Source organism: Eschrichtius robustus, chromosome 3, assembly GCF_028021215.1.
Source record: "Eschrichtius robustus isolate mEscRob2 chromosome 3, mEscRob2.pri, whole genome shotgun sequence".
NCBI lineage: Eukaryota > Metazoa > Chordata > Mammalia > Artiodactyla > Eschrichtiidae > Eschrichtius > Eschrichtius robustus.
Window position 1 is genome coordinate 148378900 of NC_090826.1, and position 22857 is coordinate 148401756.

Consider the following 22857-nt stretch of genomic DNA (forward strand, 5'->3'; position numbering starts at 1 on the left):
CTAATCGTTAGAGAAATGCAAATCAGAACTACAATGAGGTATCACCTCACACAGGTCAGAATGGCCATCATCAAAAAATCTACAAACAGTAAATGCTGGAGAGGGTGTGGAGAAAAGGGAACCCTCTTGCACTGTTGTTGGGAATGTAAACTGATACAGCCACTATGCAGAACAGCATGGAGGTTCCTTAAAAAACTAAAAATAGAATTACCATATGATCCAGCAATCCCACTACTGGGCATATACCCTGCGAAAACCATAATTCAAAAAGAGTCATGTACCACAATGTTCACTGCAGCTCTATTTACAATAGCCAGGTCATGGAAGCAACCTAAATGCCCATCGACAGATGAATGGATAAAGAAGATGTGGCACATATATACGATGGAATATTACTCAGCCATAAAAAGAAACGAAATTGACTTATTTGTAGTGAGGTGGATGGACCTAGAGTCTGTCATACAGAGTGAAGTAAGTCCGAAAGAGAAAAACAAATACTGTATGCTAACACATATATATGGAATCTAAAAAGAAAATGGTTCTGATGAACCTAGGGGCAGGACAGGAATAAAGATGCAGACATAGAGAATGGACTTGAGGACACAGGGAGGGGGAAGGGTAAGCTGGGAAGAAGTGAGAGAGTAGCATTGATATATATACACTACCAAATGTAAAATAGATAGCTAGTGGGAAGCAGCTGCATAGCACAGGGAGATCAGCTCGGTGCTTTGTGACCACCTAGAGGGGTGGGATAGGGAAGGTGGGAGGGAGACGCAAGAGGGAGGAGATATGGGGATATATGTATATGTATAGCTGATTCACTTTGTTATACAGCAGAAACTAACACATCATTGCAAAGCAATTATACTCCAATAAAGATGTTAGAGCAAAACAAAAAACAAAAAAAACTAACACGTATAACATACAACAGTGTTCATTATATTTATTATGTTGTACATTACATCTCTAGTACTTATTCATCTTATAACTGGAAGTTTTTACCGCTTGACTGCCTTCATCCACTTCCCCCTCCCCACACACCCACCTCTGGCAACCACAAATACGGTCTCTTTTTCTATGAGTTTGTTTGTTTTTGAAGTATAATTGACCTACAACACTATGTTAGTTCCTGTTACGTTACGCATCACAGTGTTGTCTATACATTTCAAACTGATCACCACGATGTCTAGTTATGATATGGCACAAAACAAAGATACTAGTTACTTACTATATTCCCCACACTGTACAACTCATACCTGTGACTCATTTATTCTGCAATTTGAAGTTTTCACCTCTTAGTCTCCCTACCTTATTTTTTTCCTCCCCCAACTCCCTGCCCTCAGGCTTCCACTTGTTTGTTCTCTGTATCTATAATTGTTTGTTTTATATTTGTTCATTTTTTTTTTTAAGATTCCACATATAAGTGAAATCATACAGTACTTGTCTTCCTTTGTGACTTGATGACTATTTTTAGTGTTATGTTTGGATTCCTTTCTCTTTTTTGTTTGTATATTATAGATTTTTGGTTTGTGGTTACCATGAGGTTTATGTACATGTGACTCTACATGTGACTGTTTTAAGTTGCTGATTTCTTAAGTTCAAATGCATGTTAACAACTCTGCATTTTTACTCCACTCCCCCCAATGTTTACTATCTTTGACACGTATTTTTTTTGTTTTGTATACTCCTTAAATATTGAGGATATAGATGATTTTACTACTTTTGTCCTTTTAACCTCCCTTTATACATGATTGACTTACTACCTTTACTGTGTATTTGCCTTTACCAATGAGCTTTTTCCTTTTGTAACTTTCACGTTTCTAGCTGTGGCCTTTTCTTTTTCATTTAGAGAAGTCCCTTTAGCATTTCTTGTAAAGCCGGTTTGGTGGTGCTGAAGTCCTTCAGCTTTTGCTTGTCTGCAAAACTTGATCTATCAAATCTGAATGAAAGCCTTGCCAGGTAGAGTGTTCTTGGTTATAGGTTTTTCCCTTTCATTGTTTTGAATATATCATGCCACTCTGTTCTGGCCTGCAGAGTTTCTGCTGAAAAGTCAACTGATAGCTTTATGGGAGTTCCCTTGTAGTATGTAACTTGTAGATTTTCCCTTGATGCTTTTTTTTTTAAAACACTGATTCCTTCCTTCCTCCTTCCCTCCCTTCCTTCTATGTTTTAGACACGCTGCACAGCATGAGCGATCAGATCCCCACCAGGGATTGAACCCATGCCCCCTGCAGTGGAAGCATGGAGTCTTAACCACTGGACTGCCAGGGAAGTCCCTCCCTTGATGCTTTTAATATTCTCTTTTTATCTTTAATTTTTGTCATTTTAATTACAATGTGTCTTAGTGTGGTCCTCTTTGGGCTGATCCTGTTTGAGACTCTCTGCTTCCTGGACCTGGATGTCTGTTTCCTTTCTCAAGTTAGGGAATTTTTTAGCTATTATGTCTTCAAATATGATCTTTGCTCTTGTTCTCTCCCTTCTCCTTCTGGGACCCCTATAATGTGAATGTTAGTATGCCTGATGTTGTCCCAGAGGTCTCTTTAAACTGTCCTCATTTCTTTTTATTCTTTTTTCTGTTCAGCATCAGTGATTTCCACTGTCTTCCAGCTTGCTGACTCATTCCTCCGTATCATTTAATCTGTTGATTCCTTCTAGTGCATTTTTCATTTTAGTTATTGTATCCTTCATCTCTGTTTGGTTCGTCTTTATATTTTCTAACTCTTTGTTAAAAACTTCTAACTTCTCATTCTGTTCGTACAATCTCCTCCTGAGTGCTTTGAACATCTTTACGATCATTAACTTGAACGTTTTATCAGATATATTGCCTATCTCCACTTCACTTAGTTCTTCTGGGGTTTTATCTTGCTACTTTGTTTGGAACATATTCCTCTGTTACCTCATTTTGCCTAATTTGCTGTTTTTATTTCCGTGTATTTGGTAGATTGGTTACATTTCCTGACTTTGGAGAATTGGCCTTTCACAGGAGACATCCTATGCATCTCAGCAGCACACTCCCCTCTGGTCGCCAGAGCTATATGCTCTAGGGGTGCCCCCTATGTGGGCTGTGTGGGTCCTTCTGTTGTGGCAGGCTGAGTACTGTGGGAGGTCTGGTAGTGTGGCTGGCTCCCGGTCTGGTTGGTTGCCAGGTGCTGGTTAGCAGGGCCAGGTCATGAAGTGCTTGCTGCCGAGTCCCAGGGATCACAGGGCTAGTGCTGGCCCACTGGTGGGTGGAGCTAGGTTCTGGGATTGGTGGTTGTGGGGCTGAGGTTCCCAGATCTAGCGTCAGCCTCCTGGTGGGTGGGCTGGTTCCTGACATGGCTGGTTGTGGGTTCTGGGGTGTCCCAAAGCTGGTGCTGACTTGCTGGTGAGTTGGGCTAGATACTGGAGCGGTTGGCTGAGGGGTCCAAGGTTTCTCTGAGCTGGTGTCAGCCTGCTGGTGGGTAAGCTGGATCCTGGGGCTGCTGGATGAGGGGCCCAAGGTGTCACAGAGCTGGTGCTGGCCTGCTGGTGGGTGGGCTGGGTCCTGACATGGGCTGGGCTAAGGGGCTGCAGTGGTCCTGGGCCTGGTGTCTGCATGCCTGTGGGGGAAGCCAGGTCTTGGGGCTAGTGCTGGCCCGCTGCTGGGCTGAGCTGTGTCCCAGGATCTCTGGCTGCAGGCCCTGGGGGTCCCAGGGTTGGTAAGATGGTCTGCTGGTGGACGGGGCCCAGGCTGCAGCCCAGGTGATCGTGGGGCTGATGCACATCCACTGGTGGATGAGGCTGGTCCAGGGCCTAGCACTGGTGGGCAGGGCCATGTCCCAGGGTGACTGTGGGCTCAACGTGTCTGAAGACAGCAGGCCAGCTGGTGGGTGGGGCATCTTCCCCCAGCTGGTTCTTTGGGCTGAGGTGTCCAGTACTGGTGCTGACAGGCTTGTGGGCAGGGCCAGGTCCCGGTGCTAATAAACTTGAAGGAGGATTCCAAAATGGCACTTGCCAGCACCAGTGTCCACGTGGTAGAAGCAGCTCCACAAAATTTTCTGCTGCGATTATTTACGTCCCCGGAGTGAGCTCCAGGTGCCTCCTGCCTCTTGGGGAGGCTCTCCAAGATCAGCAGGTGGGTCTGACCCAGGCTCCTTTCAAATCACTGCTTCTGCCCGGGGTCCTGGAGTGTGTGAGATTTTGTGTGCGCCCTTTAAGGGTGGAGTCTCTATTTCCCGCAGCCCTCTGGGTCTCCAGAAAGTAAGCCCCCGTGGCCTTCAAAGCCAAACATTCTGGGGGCTCAACGTCTTGGTGTAGAACACCCGGGCCTGGGGAGCTTGATGTGGGGCTCAGGCCCGTTACTCCTTGAGAAAAACCTCTGCAGTTGTAATCATCCTCCCATTCATGAGTCACCTACCTGGGCCTATGAGTCTTGACTATACCACGTCTCCGCCCTTCCTACCTGTCTCATTGCTGTTCCTTCTTTAGTTGCAGAAGATCTTTTCTGCTGGTCTTCTGCACTTTCTCATCAACAGTTACTCTGTAAATAGTTGTAATTTTGTGTGCCCACGAGAGGAGGTGAGCTCAGGGTCTTCCTACTCTGCCATCCCGGCCCCTCCTCAGAGACCTTCTCCATTCACTTATTTAAAAGATATGTGAGAGCATATGATATTGCAAACCTTGTTGCAAGACATGTAGAAGATGCAAAAACAAAAAAAGTATTTGTCCTCAAAAGGTTTGCAATCCCTGGAGGTGAAAAACATAAAGTAACCCTAGTAAAAAGGAGTTATGTGTTATAATGTCATCAGACTGGTTTTACAGTACTTCATTCTTCCTTTATTATAGTACTTCTCACATTGCTTAGAAATTTGTCCACTTGTCTATCTTCTTTAGTAAACTATGAACTGAAGGCCAGAACCATATCTTATTCCTCTCTGTAGCCTACGGACCTAGATTAATGGGTAACCTAGAGGAGGAGCAATAACTATTTGTGTAAAATGAAAGAAACTGATGAATAAATGAAGAAAATGGCTAAGCAATTTAGAGGGCAAGGATCATGTCTGGCTGGGGTGATTGCATAGGGTGAAGTCATTTAAGTTGGATCTTAAAGGATTTAAAGGTGAGAGTCTGAGAAAGGGAATGGGAGCAGGAGGAGGTAGAAAACAGGCAAAAGAAATATAGAGTTGAAAGAGAGATCAGAAGTCCAGTTTTAATATAACCTCCCATTAAATGTGGGAATTTCATCTGTCATGATGCTGATAAGTGGTTAAGTATCTCATAAAGCGTTCTATTGTGCTTCTTAGATAGTCTAGTTTGATTTGGACAATCTGCCCTAGAACTAGTTTTGATTCTTCTATAAATGAATTCATTTCAAAGTATTGAGGATTATGTAAAATCACTTGGCTTTTTAGGAAGTTAACTTATTTCTCTGGCAGGTACTTTTTCCAGTATTTGCTGCTTATATAATTTAACAAAATTAAATACTCATGTTTTGGTATGGATTGCAATACCTTGTAAACTACACATAAGATTTTTTCTAAAAAATTGTGGTAAAGTACACATAACATAAAATTTACCATCTCAAGAATTTTTAAGGGTATAGTTTAATGGCTTCAAGCACATTCATACTGTTGTGCTACTATCACCACCATCCACTGGACTCTTTTCATACCAGAGATTTTTAAAACGTAAAAATATAAAATATTATTGCATGCAAAAAAGTCAGATACATTTTTAATAGAGCTATGTACGTTTTAAACATGTGACAAAAGTCAGACTGGAACTTAAAACCAATTTATTAACTAAACTGTGGGGCTTGGTATTTAATGGTCATTGCACGAACCATGGGCCTTATAAGTCAAAATCTAAGATCAATATAAAAACCTTGCACATTTTTCTCTTAAAATGAGAGATAATTCAAAGTACTAAAAGTTCAATTTTGCAAACCCAGAAAAGATAAGATTTCTGATAGTATAAGAAACTAGACGCTCTCCTTTCACTGGATAAATCCTGTGGGAAATCAAACAGGTGGTAAAGGATCAAACTTTAGCCTATTCCATGCCATCACAGTAGCACTTATTTCTTACCTGTGGGAGCCACCCTTGCCAGAAGAAATGGTTTCAGTTCATTTGGTGGTTCTATTTAACAGGGCAAAGTAAGAAGCAGTGGTATTTCCCAACCTCCTGCTAGGACTCCGTTAATTGAAAAGCAGTGCAAGGTAGAATTAGAACCCAGGGTTTTAGGATCTAAGCCCAGTTTTACTTCTAAGAAAAATATTTCTCTAAAATTATAATCCCGATACAATGGCTTCTTCAGTTCAGACTCTTCATCAGAACATTAATTTTTCTCAAACAGTGCCCTCTGCAGTTGATTTTGTTATGAAGCTATTTCGGGAGCAGGTACTGAAGCTTGGGAAATAGTTTCAATGCGTTCTGTGTTGTCACTTCTATAACTTCCTCCACTGAGATCCCTTTCACCTGGGCAATATATTCTGCTGAAATGGAAATGTTTTGGGGCTCATTCCGCACCTGAGACAGACAAAGCAGACATTAATCAAACATGACACTCAAGAGAAGCAATCCTTGAAGACTGTAGATAAAAGAGATGAAAATGAGTTGGTAAAAACAACTGATGAGCATTTTTTTTTTTTAATGGGGGTGAGGCGAAGCTGAGGAAAAGGCCCTGAGCTTCAGCTTGAAAGCTAAGGCCACAACATTAACTGTAAGTCTATGCTGCTCCTGAAAAGAGCCCTGGGGTATTACCAGTCGAGGTCCCAGCACCTAGCATATGAAGCAGTCTGCACAAAGTGGACACTTGGTGACCTGCCTGACTGATGAATTAACTGTCCTTTGGTTTGTTCCTCAAGTGAGTGCTTGCAAAGGTTGCTTGGCCATTGTACCTCACAGGCTACATTACAGTTTGACTCAAGTAACGCCATGGTGTCTGGAAGACTACATAGATTATGTAGTCATATTTCACTGATTCTAAGATGCATTTCTCCCCTAACTTAACATCTCTGAAATTGATATATATTTTACTGACATTCAGTGGCATGTGAAAGTGTAATTGGTAGTGTTTTTTTCCTTAATGGTCACAAAACAGTGGTACATCTACAATCAGTGGCATTTAGATTTGATGAAATATATTACTGTTTTTATTATTAGGTTATCTACTCAGGATGATAATGTTCAGAGGAATAAGATAACTGTTAAGGTTAAAAAATAACCTTGATAATGTAGCCTAAGAAAACAATGAAAAATGTGCACCAAGATTTAGGTTCAAGGACATTCATCATATTGTTTATAATATAGTTGACCCCTGAAAAACATGGTTTTGAACTGTGTGGGTCCACTTATACACGGATTTTTTTTTCAATAAATACTACAGTACTACACAATCCAAGCGTGGTTGAATCTGTGAATGCAGAACCATGAAAATGAGAGCTGAATCCGCAGATCCAAAACTGCAGACGTGGAGGGTGGACAGACAGGTATTTTCCATGGTATGGGGCGGGGGTGGGGGGGTGGGAAGGGTGTTGGTACCCCTAAGCGCTTCTTATTCAAGGGTCAACTGTACTGTGTTGGAAACAAACAACCTAAATGACAGTATCAAGTTAAATATATTGTGGCACATTCACACACTAAAATTTATATACTTATTAAGCATGATGAGGAGAAGTATATTTATTGACATTTACATGTGTTCACCACATAAAAGCAAGTTATGAAATGATGTGTTGAGGCTAATCCTATTTTTATGAAAAAAATATTATGTGTACATATATGGACATAAAAAAGTGTGGAAGGACATAAGAACTTTCATTTATTTAGTGCTTGTTGTAGGCAAGGTTTTGTTCTAAGGTTTTCATGGAATTTCTCATTTAATCCTCACAATAACTCTGTTAGATAGGTACTATTATTATTAGCATCCCTTTTTTACAGATAAGAAGGGATCCTCAACAGCAAGTAAGTAGCCCAGTTGAGGTTTAAACCTGTGCAACCTGACATCAGAGTTTATGCTTTTAACCACTATACTATAGTGGTAACCTTTCAGTGGTAGATGGTTCTATTTTCTTATGATCTTCTGGGTTTTCTATTTTTCTAGAACAAACACATTTTACTTAACAAAAAGCATATTCAGTTTTTTTTTTTATTTTTACTTTTTGGCTGCGCTGTACGGCATGCAGGATCTTAGTTCCCCGACCAGGGATTGAACCCGTGCCTGTGTACTTCCTCTGCAGTGGACGTGCAGAGTTCTAATCCCTGGACCGCCAGGGAATTCCTCAGTTTTAAAATTCATTTATTCAATAAATGTTTTTGAGTACCTACTATGTGCAAGGCACTATGCCAGAAACCCACAATTTTTATCAAATCATCTAAATACAAACATAAAACTGAGTTATAAGAGCATTTGAAATTCATTTCTGTTTAGGGTGAAAAAGCTAGGTCTTTTTCATCCTATTTCACACTAACCAGGAAGGCAATTTTGTACCATTCTGTCCTACACTCAAACAAGAAAATAAATGTGGTTATAATCCTCTATTCTCTCATTCCTCTTCTATATTCTTACAAGAGCTGATTTATAAAATTATGTACCTAATTGGACATTAATTAGCAAAATAATCATAATGTAATTACAAATAATCATAGTTTATTAACAATTACATCGCTACTGCTCCCAAACCTCTTACTCTCAAGTGCCAGTCCTCTGAATCTGGGAGGCATGGAGACAGCTCTGATGGGCAGTCAGGGGCACTTAGTAAGCTACACAGTGGTAGGTGATTGTAATAGGCACTACTGTCTTCCTTTCAGATAATTATAATTTATAATGGTAGCAATATTTAAAATATGATTCTTTGTGGCCTACAATAACAAAATGCACAGCAAAGATCACATTAATAAATCTATGACTATATCAATACATCCTTGTACTGAAAGAAATTGAGGCTTATTTTAACATGCTAATTAAAAGAAGAAAAACATTTATTGAGCATCTACTATATACCAGACACACTAGGCACTTTCATATACATTACTTCATTTAATCCCCACTGTAATACTTCAAAGTATTTTACTATTATTTTACCTACATTTTATAAATGTAGAAACAGTTTCAGAGAGATTAAGGAACTTGCCCAAAGTTACACAGCTAATGGGTATCAGAGACAGGATTTGAATCCAGGCCTTTCTGACTCTAGACACTAAGCTTTTTACTATACTGGTCTGGATTTCAATATTACATAAATTAGGACATGACCCATATCAAATAATATTCTTTGTAGCACAACAGTCATATTTACAAAAGACTTGAAATTAAGTCAATCAATATAACCTTTCAACCTAGCATTAAAGTAGGATCCCATTGTATTTGCACTGGAATGAGAAACACAGCTAAACTGAAAATAGTTCAAATAAAAGATACAATCTAAATAATGTAGAAATTAGAAAATCATTTACCTTTTTTTCTGGTCCTAGTGCAGGTGAATCTGTTTCCAAGCAAATCGAAGTTAAAGGCAACTGTTTCACAAGCTTCTGCTTCTTAGAGAAAAGAGAAAGCTAGTAAGTTTAAAACATGAGAAGTAAAGATTAAATAAGGAGCATTAAACCCACATGTCAATGCATACTACTCTGCAAGAATCTAAAATTCATGCTTTAATACTCAATTAATAAATGTTCACTATGTTCTCATCATTCTACATTAATGGTTAGATTTAAGAAGAAACATTCTTTGCCAAAAATTATCCGAAGCCTCTAGGAACCCAAAGAGTAGTAACCAAGAGCAAAAAATGAGGTAACATCCAGCAAGAACCCAAACATCTGATATCATATGCCTACTGAAAGATCCAAGGAAGAGTGACTTCCTTGGTGGCACAGTGGTTAAGAATCCACCTGCCAACGCAGGGGACACGGGTTCAAGCCCTGGTCCGGGAAGATCCCACATGCCATGGAGCAACTAAGCCCACGAGCCACAACTACTAAGCCTGCACTCTAGAGTCCATGAGCCACAAGTACTGAGCCCACCTGCCACAACTACAGAAGCCCGCGCACCTAGAGCCCGTGCTCTGCAACAAGAGAAGCCACCCAATAAGAAGTCTGTGCACCATAATGAAGAGTAGACCCTGCTCCCCTCAACTAGAGAAAGCCCGCACGCAGCAATGAAGACCCAACACAGCCAAAAATAGATAAATAAAATTTTAAAAATAAATAAATAAGAAATTTCTCCACAAATGATAAAAGTAGGAAAAAATAAAAGTAATCATGGACTATCAATTAACATGACCTAATTGACATTTCTAGAACTTTCCACCTGAAACCGTATATAAGGCCCAGTGTCCCTGTATTTTGAAGTAAACTGCTTTCGCTTTAAGTCTCCCAGGCCTCCCCTGGGTCTCAAAAGGCTGGTTCAAGAGTTAGTGATTAGGGGGCTTCCCTGGTGGCGCAGTGGTTAAGAATCCGCCCGCCAATGCAGGGGACAAGGGTTCAAGCCCTGGGCTGGGAAGTTCCCACATGCCGCGGAGCAATGAAGCCCGTGTGCCACAACTACTGAACCTGCGCTCTAGAGCCCAAAAGCCACAACTACTGAGTCCTCGTGCCCCAACTATTGAAGCCCGCGCACCTAGAGCCCGTGCTCCGCAACAAGAGAAGCCACCGCAGTGAGAAGCCCACGCACCGCAACGAAGAGTAGCCCCCGCTCACCGCAACTGGAGAAAGCACGCACGCAGCAAGGAAGACCCAACGCAGCCAAAAATAAATAGATAAAATAAATAAATAAATTAAAAAAAAAAAAAGTGATTAGGAAATGTGAAGATGTAGGAGCAATGAATAGCTGTTGGGTCAGAAAACTGGTAACAACTTAGACTATGAATTCACCACATAGCAGAGTCACCAAATTCCCAGTTCCCTGAAAGTTATAGATAGAGGCCTGACACACACTCCTAAGCTGTTGTTACAGGAAGCAGACTCTCACCAGATGGAAACTGCTGACCTCAAGCATGTAGACCCCAGACCAGCTGAAACCGGAAGATTGATGATGCTCAAAACTTCACCTTGATGCCAACCAATTCGAGAACTGAGCACAAGCTGCTCACATACCCTGCAGCCTCCTCCCTCACACTGCCTTTAAAGTCCCTTTTCTGAAAGCTATCAGAAGTTCAGGTCTTTTGAGCATGAGCTGCCCAATTTTTTGTGAGTGGAAGTTTGTTTTGATGATATCCAATTTACCTATTTTTTCTTTGGTTGCTTGTGCCTTTGGTGTCATAGCTAAGAAACCACTGCCTGATCCAAGGTCACAAAGATTTAGATCTGTTTTCTTCTAAGAGTTTTATAATTTTAGCTCTTATACTTAGGTCTTCGATCCACTTTTGAGTTACTCTTTATGTAAGTATGAGGTAGGTACCTAAGATTAATTTTTGCAATGAAACCAGAATAGTATCACAAGTATATAATAAAAGTTCACATTTTAAAGTATATTTCACAAAGTGTAAAGTGAGGTTTAATGAAAGAATTTACCTGTCCACTTCTTATGATAGAAGGAGGAATTGAGAAGAAGTATTCAGCTTTTACTCCTTCCATGGCTACAGATGGCCGACCATCAAATGCATGCAGCAACACTTTGTCAGCACCTCTCAAAAATTAAAGATAAATCACAGTTCCATTTTATTTCCTTAATGAGAGGTTTTCCCACCAATCAAATTGAACAACACAGATTTTAAGTAAATGTCGGTCACTATAAGGTTCTATGATTTCTAAAGAGTAGATAAACATATAGTGTTCAACCAGTAGAATAAAAATATAGTAAATTCTTAACCTTCAGAATAAAATTAATAAATACAATTGAGCAATTAAACTTCCTATACCATCAAAGCTTCTCCAAAAGTTTCTGAACTGTCAAATTATTGTTCCTAATAGGTTTTTAAGCAAATTGTCCTTAAGAAGGATGCTAGTGAAAGAAGAAATGAGAAAATAAATGACTCACAAATTCAACACTCAGAGTTAGTTTCACAAAAACCATCTCCAGTTCTTAAAGGATGGCTGCTCAGCCTGCACAAAAATCACGTTCTCGGTGAATCCAGGGGGATTCAGTACTCACCACTGAGAAATACAGTGCTTTCTAGTTGTAGGCAATTATGTTTACTTCACTATTTGATACTGTTGGTAGGTGTGACATTTAGTGGGTTACTACCATGAGTTATGAAATCAAATTAGTGGGTCACGACTGGCCAGTGTGTGCTTATATATTTGTGTGCATAACACACGCACACACACATATCTATACACACATACATACAGATGTGCTGCTTCTTAAACTTTTGTCAGTTCTCTGTATGTGTATATACTGAGTTTCGAAATAAAGTCAGTGCCAAAAACAGTACGTATATGTACATGTTGAGTTTCAAAATAAAGTATATTTCTTACCGTGGACAGCACTTTAAAAATTTGAAAAGTAATCCTATGCGAAGTATTTTTTCTTTAGGAACAACTGGTGAAGACGACAGTGCATTTTATATAAGATGGCCACAATCTGTATAATACCATTTTCTAAAGCAGCAGCCATAAAACATGCAAGACAGTAACTCAATGTGATCACCCTTCTTTGCTTTGTTTTTTCCTCTCTCACACAAGCAGATTAAAATGTTGGAGCTGCTAATTTTTTTTTTTTTTTTTTAATTATTTATTTATTTTCATTTATTTATTTATGGCTGTGCTGGGTCTTCGTTTCTGTGCGAGGGCTTCCTCCAGTTGCGGCAAGTGGGGGCCACTCTTCATCGCGGTGCGCAGGCCTCTCACTATCGTGGCCTCTCCTGTTGCGGAGCACAGGCTCCAGACGCGCAGGCTCAGTAGTTGTGGCTCACGGGCCCAGCCGCTCCGCGGCATGCGGGATCCTCCCAGACCAGGGCTCGAACCCATGTCCCCTGCATTGGCAGGCAGACTCCCAACCACTGCGCCACCAGGGAAGCCCGGAGCTGCTAATTTTTAAATTAAGTCATTAAAATTACTTGATCCAATTTTTCATTTGCTTCATCCTGGCCTGATAAACATCATAATCACACTGAAAACCTTGTAAATAGTAGGCTGACTTGCAAAACCACCTTAGTTGATTTCCATCTCTACCCTTGACCCATTCCCTTCCCTTTAAGAAATCAAGTAAAGCATGGCTTGTTCTATGAGAATATGGACTGGAATTGTCAAACTTAAACATTAGGCACATTTTTCTCAGGAACCTAAATACCTTGCTCATTTAAGAGGATGATGGTGGGTCTTCCAGCTGAACGCGAGTGAACATTTCTGGTAAACAACAAAAGAATTTCTTTTGAGTACTTAATACGAAATTATTATTTTTGTTATAGTAAAGCAATTCAGAGAAAAAGAAAAGTAGAGCTCAATTTCAGGAGAATCACTACTTAATTTGCTCTGTAACTATTAATATAGAAAGATGATAATTAACCTACAAAGGCAAATTTAGTCTTTTGGCTAATTGGACCTGTCTGATTAGGACTTGTCTTTGCTCTTCCTTCTGTTCATCAGTGCCAGCAATTCTGGGGGAGAAATCTAGTCCGACCTATAACAGAAAAAGACAACAGAGTTACATGTTTATGGTTGAATGAATCCCAAAAGACATATTTTGGAGCAGTACCGTCCAAGAGAAATATAATGGGAGCCATACACACAAGCCACATACACAACCGTACAGTTTCCAGTAGCTACATTAAAAACACTAACAAGAAACAGGTGAAATGAATTTTAATAATATATTTAATCCACTATATCTAAAACATTATCAATATTATCATATAGTCATATTATTATATCAACACATAATCAGTAAAAAAAATTGAGTTATTTTACATTCTTTTTTTGAGGTACCGAGACTTTGGAATCCTCAGTGCGTTTTATCCCGCTAGCGCATCTCAGTTTGGGCCAGTCACATTTCAAGTGCTCAACAGCTGCATGTGGGAACCACATTGGACAGTGAAGATTATAAATGACTGCTTCCCTGGATTCTATTCTGGCATGCATCGCGATAACCTAGATTCTGAATATAAGTGCTCTTCTTATCTTTTACCTTTAATTATAAGTGGAATTACCAAGTGATAAGATGTTTCACAACCGTAAATTATTTAATAAAAAATGTTCTTTAATTATAAACTCTAACCTATTTAAAGTATGCTTGTATATACTATTTTAACTAACCAGAGACATAACCCTATGTAAGCAAAAGGAAAAACAGAGCAAAGTATATTGAAATGTTAATAGTTTTCTTCCATTAACATAAGCCCATGGGGAGGCTTCTATTGTTTTATCCCTAAGTGCTTTTGCTTATTGAGGAAGTACTGACAAATTATTATTCAGTTGAACAGGGTGAACATAATTATCCAAGTCTGTTATAGTCACCAATACTGAATTAAGGACTATTTTCATCTATCACATGAAAGTCTGGATTAGAAATCATTTGATCACCTAGTGGGTATTTACCTCTCCAATTGCCAACAATCGATCCTTATAACTCTCGATAATGGGCAAAGCTACATCCAAATCCTAGGATGAAAAAAAAAGTAAATTTATTAAAATAGAAGGAGAAGGGTATTTTATAGGCTTTGTATAAACACCTATTATATGCCAGGCACTATGCTATACTGGGTCCTTTACATAGTCAATACCTTTAACCAGTTGAGGAACTAAGAATGTAATCCTTCTATAATGGTGAGTACTTCTGTCTGGAAATTTGAGTACAAACATCCCACAGCCATTTAGGTTACAAGAGCATGACTTCCTTTTTTAAAAAATATTTATTTATTTATTTATTTATTATTTGGCTGCGCCGGGTCATGGTTGCGGCATACAGGATCTTCGCTGCTGCGTGGGGGATCTTCATTGGGGCATGCAGGATCTTTTAGTTGTGGCATGCGGAATCTTTAGTTGCGGCAGCCAAACTCTTAGTTGTGGCATGTGGGATCTCGTTCCCTGACCAGGGATTGAACCCGGGCCCCCTGCATTAGGAGTGCAGAGTCTTAGCCACTGGACCACTTGGGAAGTCCCAAGAACATGACTCCTTACAAAGATTCCCGCTTAAACCTTTCCTTCTGTTTAGGAGGCATTTCCTGGCATTTAGGAGGAGTGAACTGGATTTCCTGGAACAGCTGAGCAAGAGAGAAGAAAGCCACCAGGTGGTCACCTTGGTGAGTTTTTGGGAGTGCACTGCTATGTTCTCCTCTTAGGGTACTGATGGCTTGTGAAGTTTTAATAGTGGTAATCCCATACATCCTTTGCACTATTTTCACTGATTTCTTTTGTCTTTATAGTCCTGTGTAGCCTACTTTTGTCCTAAAGGTTCAACAATATACATACTAAATATCACAAATATGTTGTTTGCCAACTACTGAAGTAACTGTGTACTGTTAGTTTCCATATTACTATTTCCACTTAAAAAGAAATCCCCCTGTGAGGGATCCCTTTAAGACAAGGAAAAGACAAATACATAGAAAATTTGCTTCTAGATATTTTAAGTCTAGGATTTTAGTCTCAGAATATGTAAATTCAAGGTACTTCTAGTGAGGATAATCAGAACAAGGGAGAATTAAGAAAAGGGAGGTAAACCATATGGTAGAGGAAGAAGAGGAGATTTTATAATTATACCTCAAGAGAGAGAAAAGAAGATGAGGAAGGCTAAATCAAGGCCTTAGACATTCCAGTAGACTCAATGAAGAATTAATATTGTCATGTGGAGCTGAGAGTATATAACCCTAAATACCAGAGAAGATGTCTGGCAATAGCTGAGTAGGTCAAAGTGTCAGGCAAAGATTTTCCATATCAAATATCCAAACTACTGTGTGTCTGTGGGACCTCAAAGGGACTGGAGAAGTTGGAGAGATTACTCAGGAAATGTTTGATACTTAGAAAGTCTTCAGTCAGAAAGAAATTACACATTTGGATGAAGACCAGATACAGGGAAAAATTGCTTCTTGGAATACGTATTATCTATAAAAAGAAGCAAAATAAATTTACAATGAGACTGTTCCAATTCTTCATGAAATATTTTGGAAGTTTCTGGCAAGTCAGGTATAGTAAATAGAAATTAACATAATTCATATCACAGATTCAATACGTGTAAATGTATGTGTGGTCTTTATCATTTTAATAGATGTAAAAATATCTATAAGGACATTCATAGGTCTAAATCTGACTTCAGTTCTATTCCCACTTCCTCCATAAAGTTTCAAGTTCTTTAACAGCTAATGGTTCTATTGTGGGGTTTTAAAATATCCTATACCTCTATACTCTATGACTGGGAATACTACAACTAAATAATTATTCATGATTTACAAATGAGGAAATTGAGACTTGGCAAAGTTAGGTGCCACAGATCACAGAAGCCAGTAGGCCAAGTCTCTCTGACTTCAAAGCCCATGCTGTTTCCACTATGCTATTGAAAGAAGAAAGGAGAAGGAAAGAATGGAAGAAGGAAGGGCAAAGGGGAGGGAGGAGATGAGATTTATTCTGAATGATTTAAAATAATTAGAATTGATTTTTTTATTAAAGAAAATGTTTAGTCTTCAGAACCTTTAGAACAGGGGTCAGGCGTGTAACCGAAATGAGTGAAGTGGGTTAAGTAGGGACAGGAGCCAACTGGACAGCACATGCCCTGCCTGGAGGGGGCAGTAGCTTGTAGACAGTGAATTGTGATTCCCCAGGGTATCCCAAGGGCTTAAATTCTGCCTGGTAATAATACTTATTGAATGAGTTAATTCAGGAATATGCTGAAAGATTTGTGTGATGCTAGGCAATTTTCATTTTATAAACCAAGGTAATTTAATGAATACTTACTATTGTACATACCTACCTTTGTACCACATGGTAGGAGCTTGTAATCTAACCACGATGGGAAAACTAAACTATTGTGGCGACTACAAGCACATCAGGAACAAAACTGCTTAACTCTGGTCTTTTCCAGCGGGCTATCTTGAGATTTGCTGAGTTCCTGTCTGCTTTGAGAATCTAGATTTACCTGTATGTTGTTGGTATTTTATTTAGTTTTGTAAGTTAAATAGTCCTATCAGTTCTACATTCATGCCAAAAATATGCCAAATCCACTCCCTTCTCTTCATCTCCACTGCTACCACTCTGGTCCAATCCACCATCGTTTCTCACATGGACTATTGCAACAGTCTTTTAACTATTCTCCCTTCTTCCTTTTTTGCCCTCTTCAAAATTGATTCTTCACACCATTGCCAAGGGGATCTTTTCAAAACAGAAATCACATCTTGTCTCTCCTTACTTTAAATCCCCCACTGATGTAAACTACAATCCAACAAGGCCCTGGATGAGGAGACTGGGGATCCCTGCCCAATCCCTCTGACCTCACTATTCCTTCCTCTTCCATCTAGTCACATCAGTCCTCTTTCTATTTCTTGACCACATCAAACTTGTAACTACCTTAGGACCTTTGTGTTTCCTTTGCCTTCAACACTCTGACCCCTCTCTTTGCATGGCCAACTGCATTTAGGTTGCAGTTCAAACGTCACCTCCTCAGAGAGGCCTTCCTTGACTACACAATCTAAAAACCAGCATCCACAATCCCCATCACATAATCTTGTTTCATTGCCTTTAAAGCACTTAGTTCATGTATCTAATTATTGACTGCCTTCCCCAATCCAGAATCTGGCTTCTGTGAGAGGGATTTTACTCTATAGTGCTTAGAACAGTGTTTGAAATATAGTACATGCTCACTAAACACTTGTTGACTGACTACTGAAATGAAGGACTATTAGTATAAATCTCTACATAAATGAAAGAAACACTGTCCTGCTATCATCCCCAACATTTTGGGAATTGCAACTCTCTGGCAATTTAGCTAATTTTATCATATCAACAACTCAGGAAATCTACAGGATATTTATTTTTACCTGAAGTGAATTAAAAGTAATTTTGTTTCAAAATAAGTAGAACTACCTCGGGTATCCTAATGTAGGAATACAGATTTATTATTATAAAAAATGATAGTCTTCATATCTTAATTTATTCATAGATAACAAAAAGTCTTTACTTCTTCAACATGGGGCTTTCAATCTCATTATGTAATAAAGCACTCAGGAAACTGTGCATCTCCCTGATGCTGAGTCAGGAGACAAGTCTGAAATATAAGACATATTGACTACTGTGAGTCAGTGAGATCTTGTGGGTAGGAATTTTTTTAGAGAGGGTATAAAAGTAATGCAGTTTAACAGATCAAGAGCACTCCTATAGGGATAGTTCAATGTTAAAAGAAGACACTATGTACTTGAACTCATCTGTTCCCTTATAGTACCGCATCTATGAATTTGTATCTTTCTTTTTCTGGATATTTTATCACTTTTTTTGCCAAAGCAATATGACAACATGATAAAAAATATGAAAACAAGCTTATAACTCTACCAGACCATCACAACGAGTATAATTTCTGTATTTTTCTCTCTAGTCTTTTCCTTATAGAATATATTTTTACATGGATGTCACAGTGAATAAACCACTTGGTATCCTGCTTGTCTCCCTATACTGTAAACATTTTCCATGTTGCTACATAAACCTTATAATCCACACTTTCTATAGTTATATTTAACATTGTAGCATTATATTTAACACTGTATAAGTTAACTAGTAATTTATTTATTTCCTAACCTCTAGGCTGTTTCCACTTTTTCCCTATTTCAAATAACTGCTGTAGCGAACATCTTTGTGAAAGAAGATAGAATTTCTTTCTTTTGGATTATTGCCTTATAATATTAATTTGAAAGAGGAGGAGTACTGGGTCAAAAGATATTATGATTTTTTATGGTTCTTGTTTTATAAGACTGTTACCTTTAACGTGACACTTCTCTGGTCTTCTGGTGAAACTCCCTGAACTGGGTGAACACCCAAGCATGGCAGGACAAATCCATTATACCTAAAAATGTAGAACGAATTAAGAAAGCAGAATATTAGACTAGGAGACAAAGTTACTCTGAAGAACAAGTAGGAAAGAATTTTTTTAGGGCTATGTTAATGTGATTGTTTTTCTTCTCATTCTCTTTAAAAACTGATGATCTTTGATATTATAAATATGACATCATAACTGCATCCTTACTAGCAACTCTTTCTAATTCTTAATGAGAAGTAACACCTTTCTGAAAGCTGCATAATCTTTTCAAATTCTCCTGAATGTTCAGCAACCACCACAAGAGCCATAACATTGGCCTGCAACAAAAATGAATAGAATAGTTAGAGTCTCAAACAATATACATCCAATATAATCCAATAAAAATTTAAAGTTTTCTGTGCTTTTAGTTATCCTTGCTCACTCACACTCCATCAATATAATTATAATAGCTATCACTGAGTAGTTACTATGTTTCAGGTATTACGTTCAGTGAATATAAATATTACCCCCCATTTAATCTACATACTCCTATGACATAGGCATTGCTGTAATCCACTGTATAGATCAAAAGACAGAGTTTTGGATGGAGTCAAATAACTTGCCCAAGATCACTAGCCCTGTGTAACTCCAAACCCCATACTCCTAATTAAGCTGCCACAGTGAAAGATGGCTGTATGTAAAAATGGCAACCATTTCTGACTATCACTTTTGGGGAAGACCACAAAATGCTAACTTCATAAACACTTCCAAAGATTAATAATTTTTTTCCCCACACAAATCAAACTGTTTCAGAAAACTTTTATAATTTCTCCAAGATCTCCAGAATAACGTTAATTCAAGAACTGACAGATGGACCAATTTGTTCCATATTGCTGGTAAGCATGGTGGCTGTGGGAATGTGTTTTGGATTCAGACTATCTTGTCTACATCACTTACTAGTGGTGTGTCTTTGGACAAGTTAATCTCTAGGCCTTAGTTTCCACATCTATAAAATGGGTAACGGTTGGCTATAAAATAGTAGCTTCCTCAGAAGATTGCTGTGAAACATTAAATGAGATAATGTACAGGATGGGCTTAGCTCAGTGCCTGGCACATAGTAAACAATAAATGCTGTTTATTATTAACTTATTATTATTGAAGTAACAACAACATAGTATAACTAAATTTCAAGTTGTTTTAGATCAAAATTAGGAGGAAAATAAAAACCACCAAAAAAAGGGCAATTATAGGTATTGGCTTACTTTCTTGGCTTTCTCCAACACATCATCCAGATCCTAAAATAAACATAAGTAATCACAATCATTTTAGATGGATAAGTGTCCTTTGGCTGTGTATATCAATGTAGTTGAGGCACCATAAAGAATGACAATGATGGCAAGGAACAGGGTGGTGGAATGTGAAGAGCCTATGCTGACCCTACCTCCCATTTACTCTCTCAGTAAAATGTGGCTTCTGTTCCCACTCTACTAAAACAGAAACTGTTATTGTCAAATATAAAGGACACTTCTCTGTCCTCCTACTCTACCCCTCAGCAGCATTAGAAACTCACTTGTCCACTCCTTCCTTTTTGAAATATTTTCCACTCTTGGCTTCTGCAAATCCTCCTCTCTAGCTGGCTGCTACTTTTCAGTCTCCTCGACTGGCTCTCTCTTCTCTATCTGGTTTCAGAACCCTATGCTTCTCTCTCTGACTCACCTTAAGTACTCTTATTACTATACTCATTATGCTAATGAGTCCCCAGTTTTTATCTCCAGCCTATAAATCTCTCCTGAACCCAAGATTCACATTTTAAAATGACCATATGACATCTCCACTTGGATGGATATTAGTTTTCAACATGTGCGGAACATAACTATTTTCTCCTCAACAAACCTATTCTTTCTGCCTGCGCTCTCCAACCTCAGTTTTCCCTCATCTCAGCACCACCACCTCTCTACAGCATCCTCAAGTTCTCCCTTTCCCTCTCTTTCCACATCCAATTCCTCTCAGCATGTACTACAGATTCTATCTCTAAAATATACCTTGAATCCATCTGCTTCTCTCAAACTCCCCTGCAACCACTATCTTTAGTCTAAATACTGCAAAAGCTTCCAAGCTGGTCTTCTAGCTTCCATTCTTGTTCTCCTCTGTCCATTAACCACACATCAGCAAAATGGTTTTTAAATGGATTATCAGATCTTGTCTCTCTCCTTAAAAAACAAAGCCCTTTACTGGATCCCCATTGTGCTTCTAATGAAATGCGAACTCCTGCCTCACGAATCCTCTGCAAACCTCTTCGGTCTTGTTTTACGCGTCTCTCTTTTTAGCTCATCAGGCTCCACCCAGCCTTTCTGTAGCTTGAACGTCCAAATTCTGTCTTGTCTGGAGGCCTGCAACCCGCCTGCTTTCCTCACCACCATGCACTCACCGCTTGGTCTTTCCAGCACCAATTTAAGCTTCACCTCTTGAGAGGTTTTTCCCCTAAAATAGACCCCGCTCTTCTTTATTATTAGTCTCTAGTTTCCAATGTAGCGGGTAAAACACTTTGAAATTACGTGTGTGTGCGCGCGCGCTGGTTTTTGTTTGCTTCGCTCCCCTGTAGAACTGGAGCACGCGGCGTGCGGGAGTAAGCCCGAGTTTCGCGGACGGCGTCCTGGGGAAAGTCGATTCTCTGCCCGGAGCTGAGAGGCAGCCGGTAGGATAAACAGCCGGGCCAAGGCGGGGTAGGGGGAAGAATTCCAGTAGCCGGTAACAGCAAATAAAAGCCAAGTGGAGATAGAGGGCTTATGGATATTCGGGATGGGAAAAAAAAAAATCATTGTGAGTGAGATTAAATAGGGAGTAAGGAGCAAGTCGCACAGGACCACAGACGGGGGCCTGGGAGGATTTGGGGCTTCGCTCTAAGGGAGGAGAACAAGGATAGTCTGAAGGGAAAGGATGGGGGCCTCCCTGCTCCCACGGGCCCGACCTCGCCCTCACATACGTGGTCAAAGTCCGGGGCGGAGAGGTGGCAGTGACAGTCCACCAGCCCTACGCCCACCGCCCCCATCGCCGCAGCCACTGAATCCCTCGACTTGCCCGCGGAGCCTCAGGCGGAACGCTGCTGCTGCGGGCCGAGTTTCCGGCCGGACGTATGCTCCTTCCTCCCGGGGAACCAGCTTTTCCGCTCCCAGAGTTCCCGCCCACAATTCAAGTTGGAAAAATGGAGGGGGCTGAGTCGGTGTCCCTTTCTCTTCCACGGGACGTGGAGAGAGTGGCCGGAACAGACGATGGAGCCTCGGTCCTTGCCACCTCCCGAAAAGACTTCCGGGTGCGCTGCACCTCGAAGCGGGCCGTGACGGAAATGCTAGAACTGTGCGGCTGCTTCGTGCAAAAGCTGGGGGACGCGCTGCCAGAGGAGATTCGGGAGCCCGTGCTGCGAGATGCGCAGTGGGTACGGGCCCAGTCTTGTCTTATCACCCCCTGTCTCCACACCCCCGGTCTCAGTGGTCAGAAAGAGCGCACAGCAGGCTTCGGCAGAGTTAACGGTGCCCCACGCTTGGTTAGAAGCAGCCCGGGACACGGGAGGGAACGAAGTAGATGCTAGAGGCAGCTGGGTATTGTTAATTACTTGGACCAGTGCTGTCCGATAGAAAATACAAGGCAAGCCATGTATGTAACTTGAAATTAAAAGTAAGAAAAAATAGGTGAAATTAATAACATTTATTTAACCATGTCCAAGATATCGTTTTAACTTGTAATAATTAAAAAAATGAACGAGATAGTTAAATGAACGAGATAGTTTACATTCTTTTGTTCATACTAAGCTTTTCAAATCTGTCTTAAACTTACAGCTCATCTCCTTTCCTACTAGCCACACTTTAAGGCTTCAGCAGCCATCAGGTGGCTAGTTGCTCCCCTATTGGAAGGTGCAGACAGAGGCTCTGCGAAATTCTCTAGGGGAGGGTAATCTTGGAAGTCAGTCAGTCAGTCACCAGGCTAGCTTTTGGTCTTTCCTTTTGTTTGTTTTAGAACATCTTGTGAAGAGAGCGA

At 40.0% G+C, this 22857-nt stretch overlaps 2 protein-coding genes across 19 annotated transcripts in view; one reads left to right on the forward strand and one right to left on the reverse strand.

Moving 5' to 3' along the window:
* Positions 1–5735: 5735 nt before the first annotated feature.
* Positions 5736–22030, reverse strand: TATDN3 (TatD DNase domain containing 3). 18 transcript variants are annotated; one of them, XM_068541451.1, is made up of 11 exons: positions 21809–22017; positions 21381–21608; positions 20088–20120; positions 19090–19163; positions 18789–18873; positions 14430–14492; positions 13406–13515; positions 13186–13241; positions 11466–11578; positions 9414–9494; positions 5736–6485 (listed from the first exon to the last, which is right to left on the reverse strand). In XM_068541451.1, exons 1-11 carry the CDS (start codon positions 21872–21874, stop codon positions 6342–6344), a joined length of 1053 nt encoding a protein of 350 aa, XP_068397552.1. In that variant the 5' UTR covers positions 21875–22017; the 3' UTR covers positions 5736–6341. The 18 variants fall into 18 exon arrangements, 14 of the variants coding, with proteins under 14 accessions (XP_068397552.1, XP_068397553.1, XP_068397559.1 ...); XM_068541452.1 differs by having other exon boundaries at positions 9414–9491; positions 21809–22016; XM_068541458.1 differs by lacking the exon at positions 11466–11578 and having other exon boundaries at positions 9414–9491; positions 21809–22023.
* NSL1 (NSL1 component of MIS12 kinetochore complex) overlaps positions 21663–22857 on the forward strand; it is a 51589-nt gene continuing 50394 nt past the window's right edge. The window contains exon 1 of the mRNA XM_068541466.1: positions 21663–22258. Within this exon, the coding sequence (XP_068397567.1) occupies positions 21959–22258 (300 nt within the window). The 5' untranslated portion in view covers positions 21663–21958. The remainder of the gene's footprint in view (positions 22259–22857) is intronic.

Coding starts and splice junctions, on each gene's coding strand:
- TATDN3 (XM_068541451.1), bottom strand. CDS start 21,874: ATGGGGGCGGTGGGCGTAGGGCTGGTGGACTGTCACTGCCACCTCTCC. Junction 14,493..18,788: donor AGAGAAGTGTCACGTTAAAG/GTAACAGTCTTA, acceptor TTTTCATCCTAG/GATTTGGATGTAGCTTTGCC. Junction 9,495..11,465: donor CTATCATAAGAAGTGGACAG/GTAAATTCTTTC, acceptor CTTTTCTCTAAG/AAGCAGAAGCTTGTGAAACA.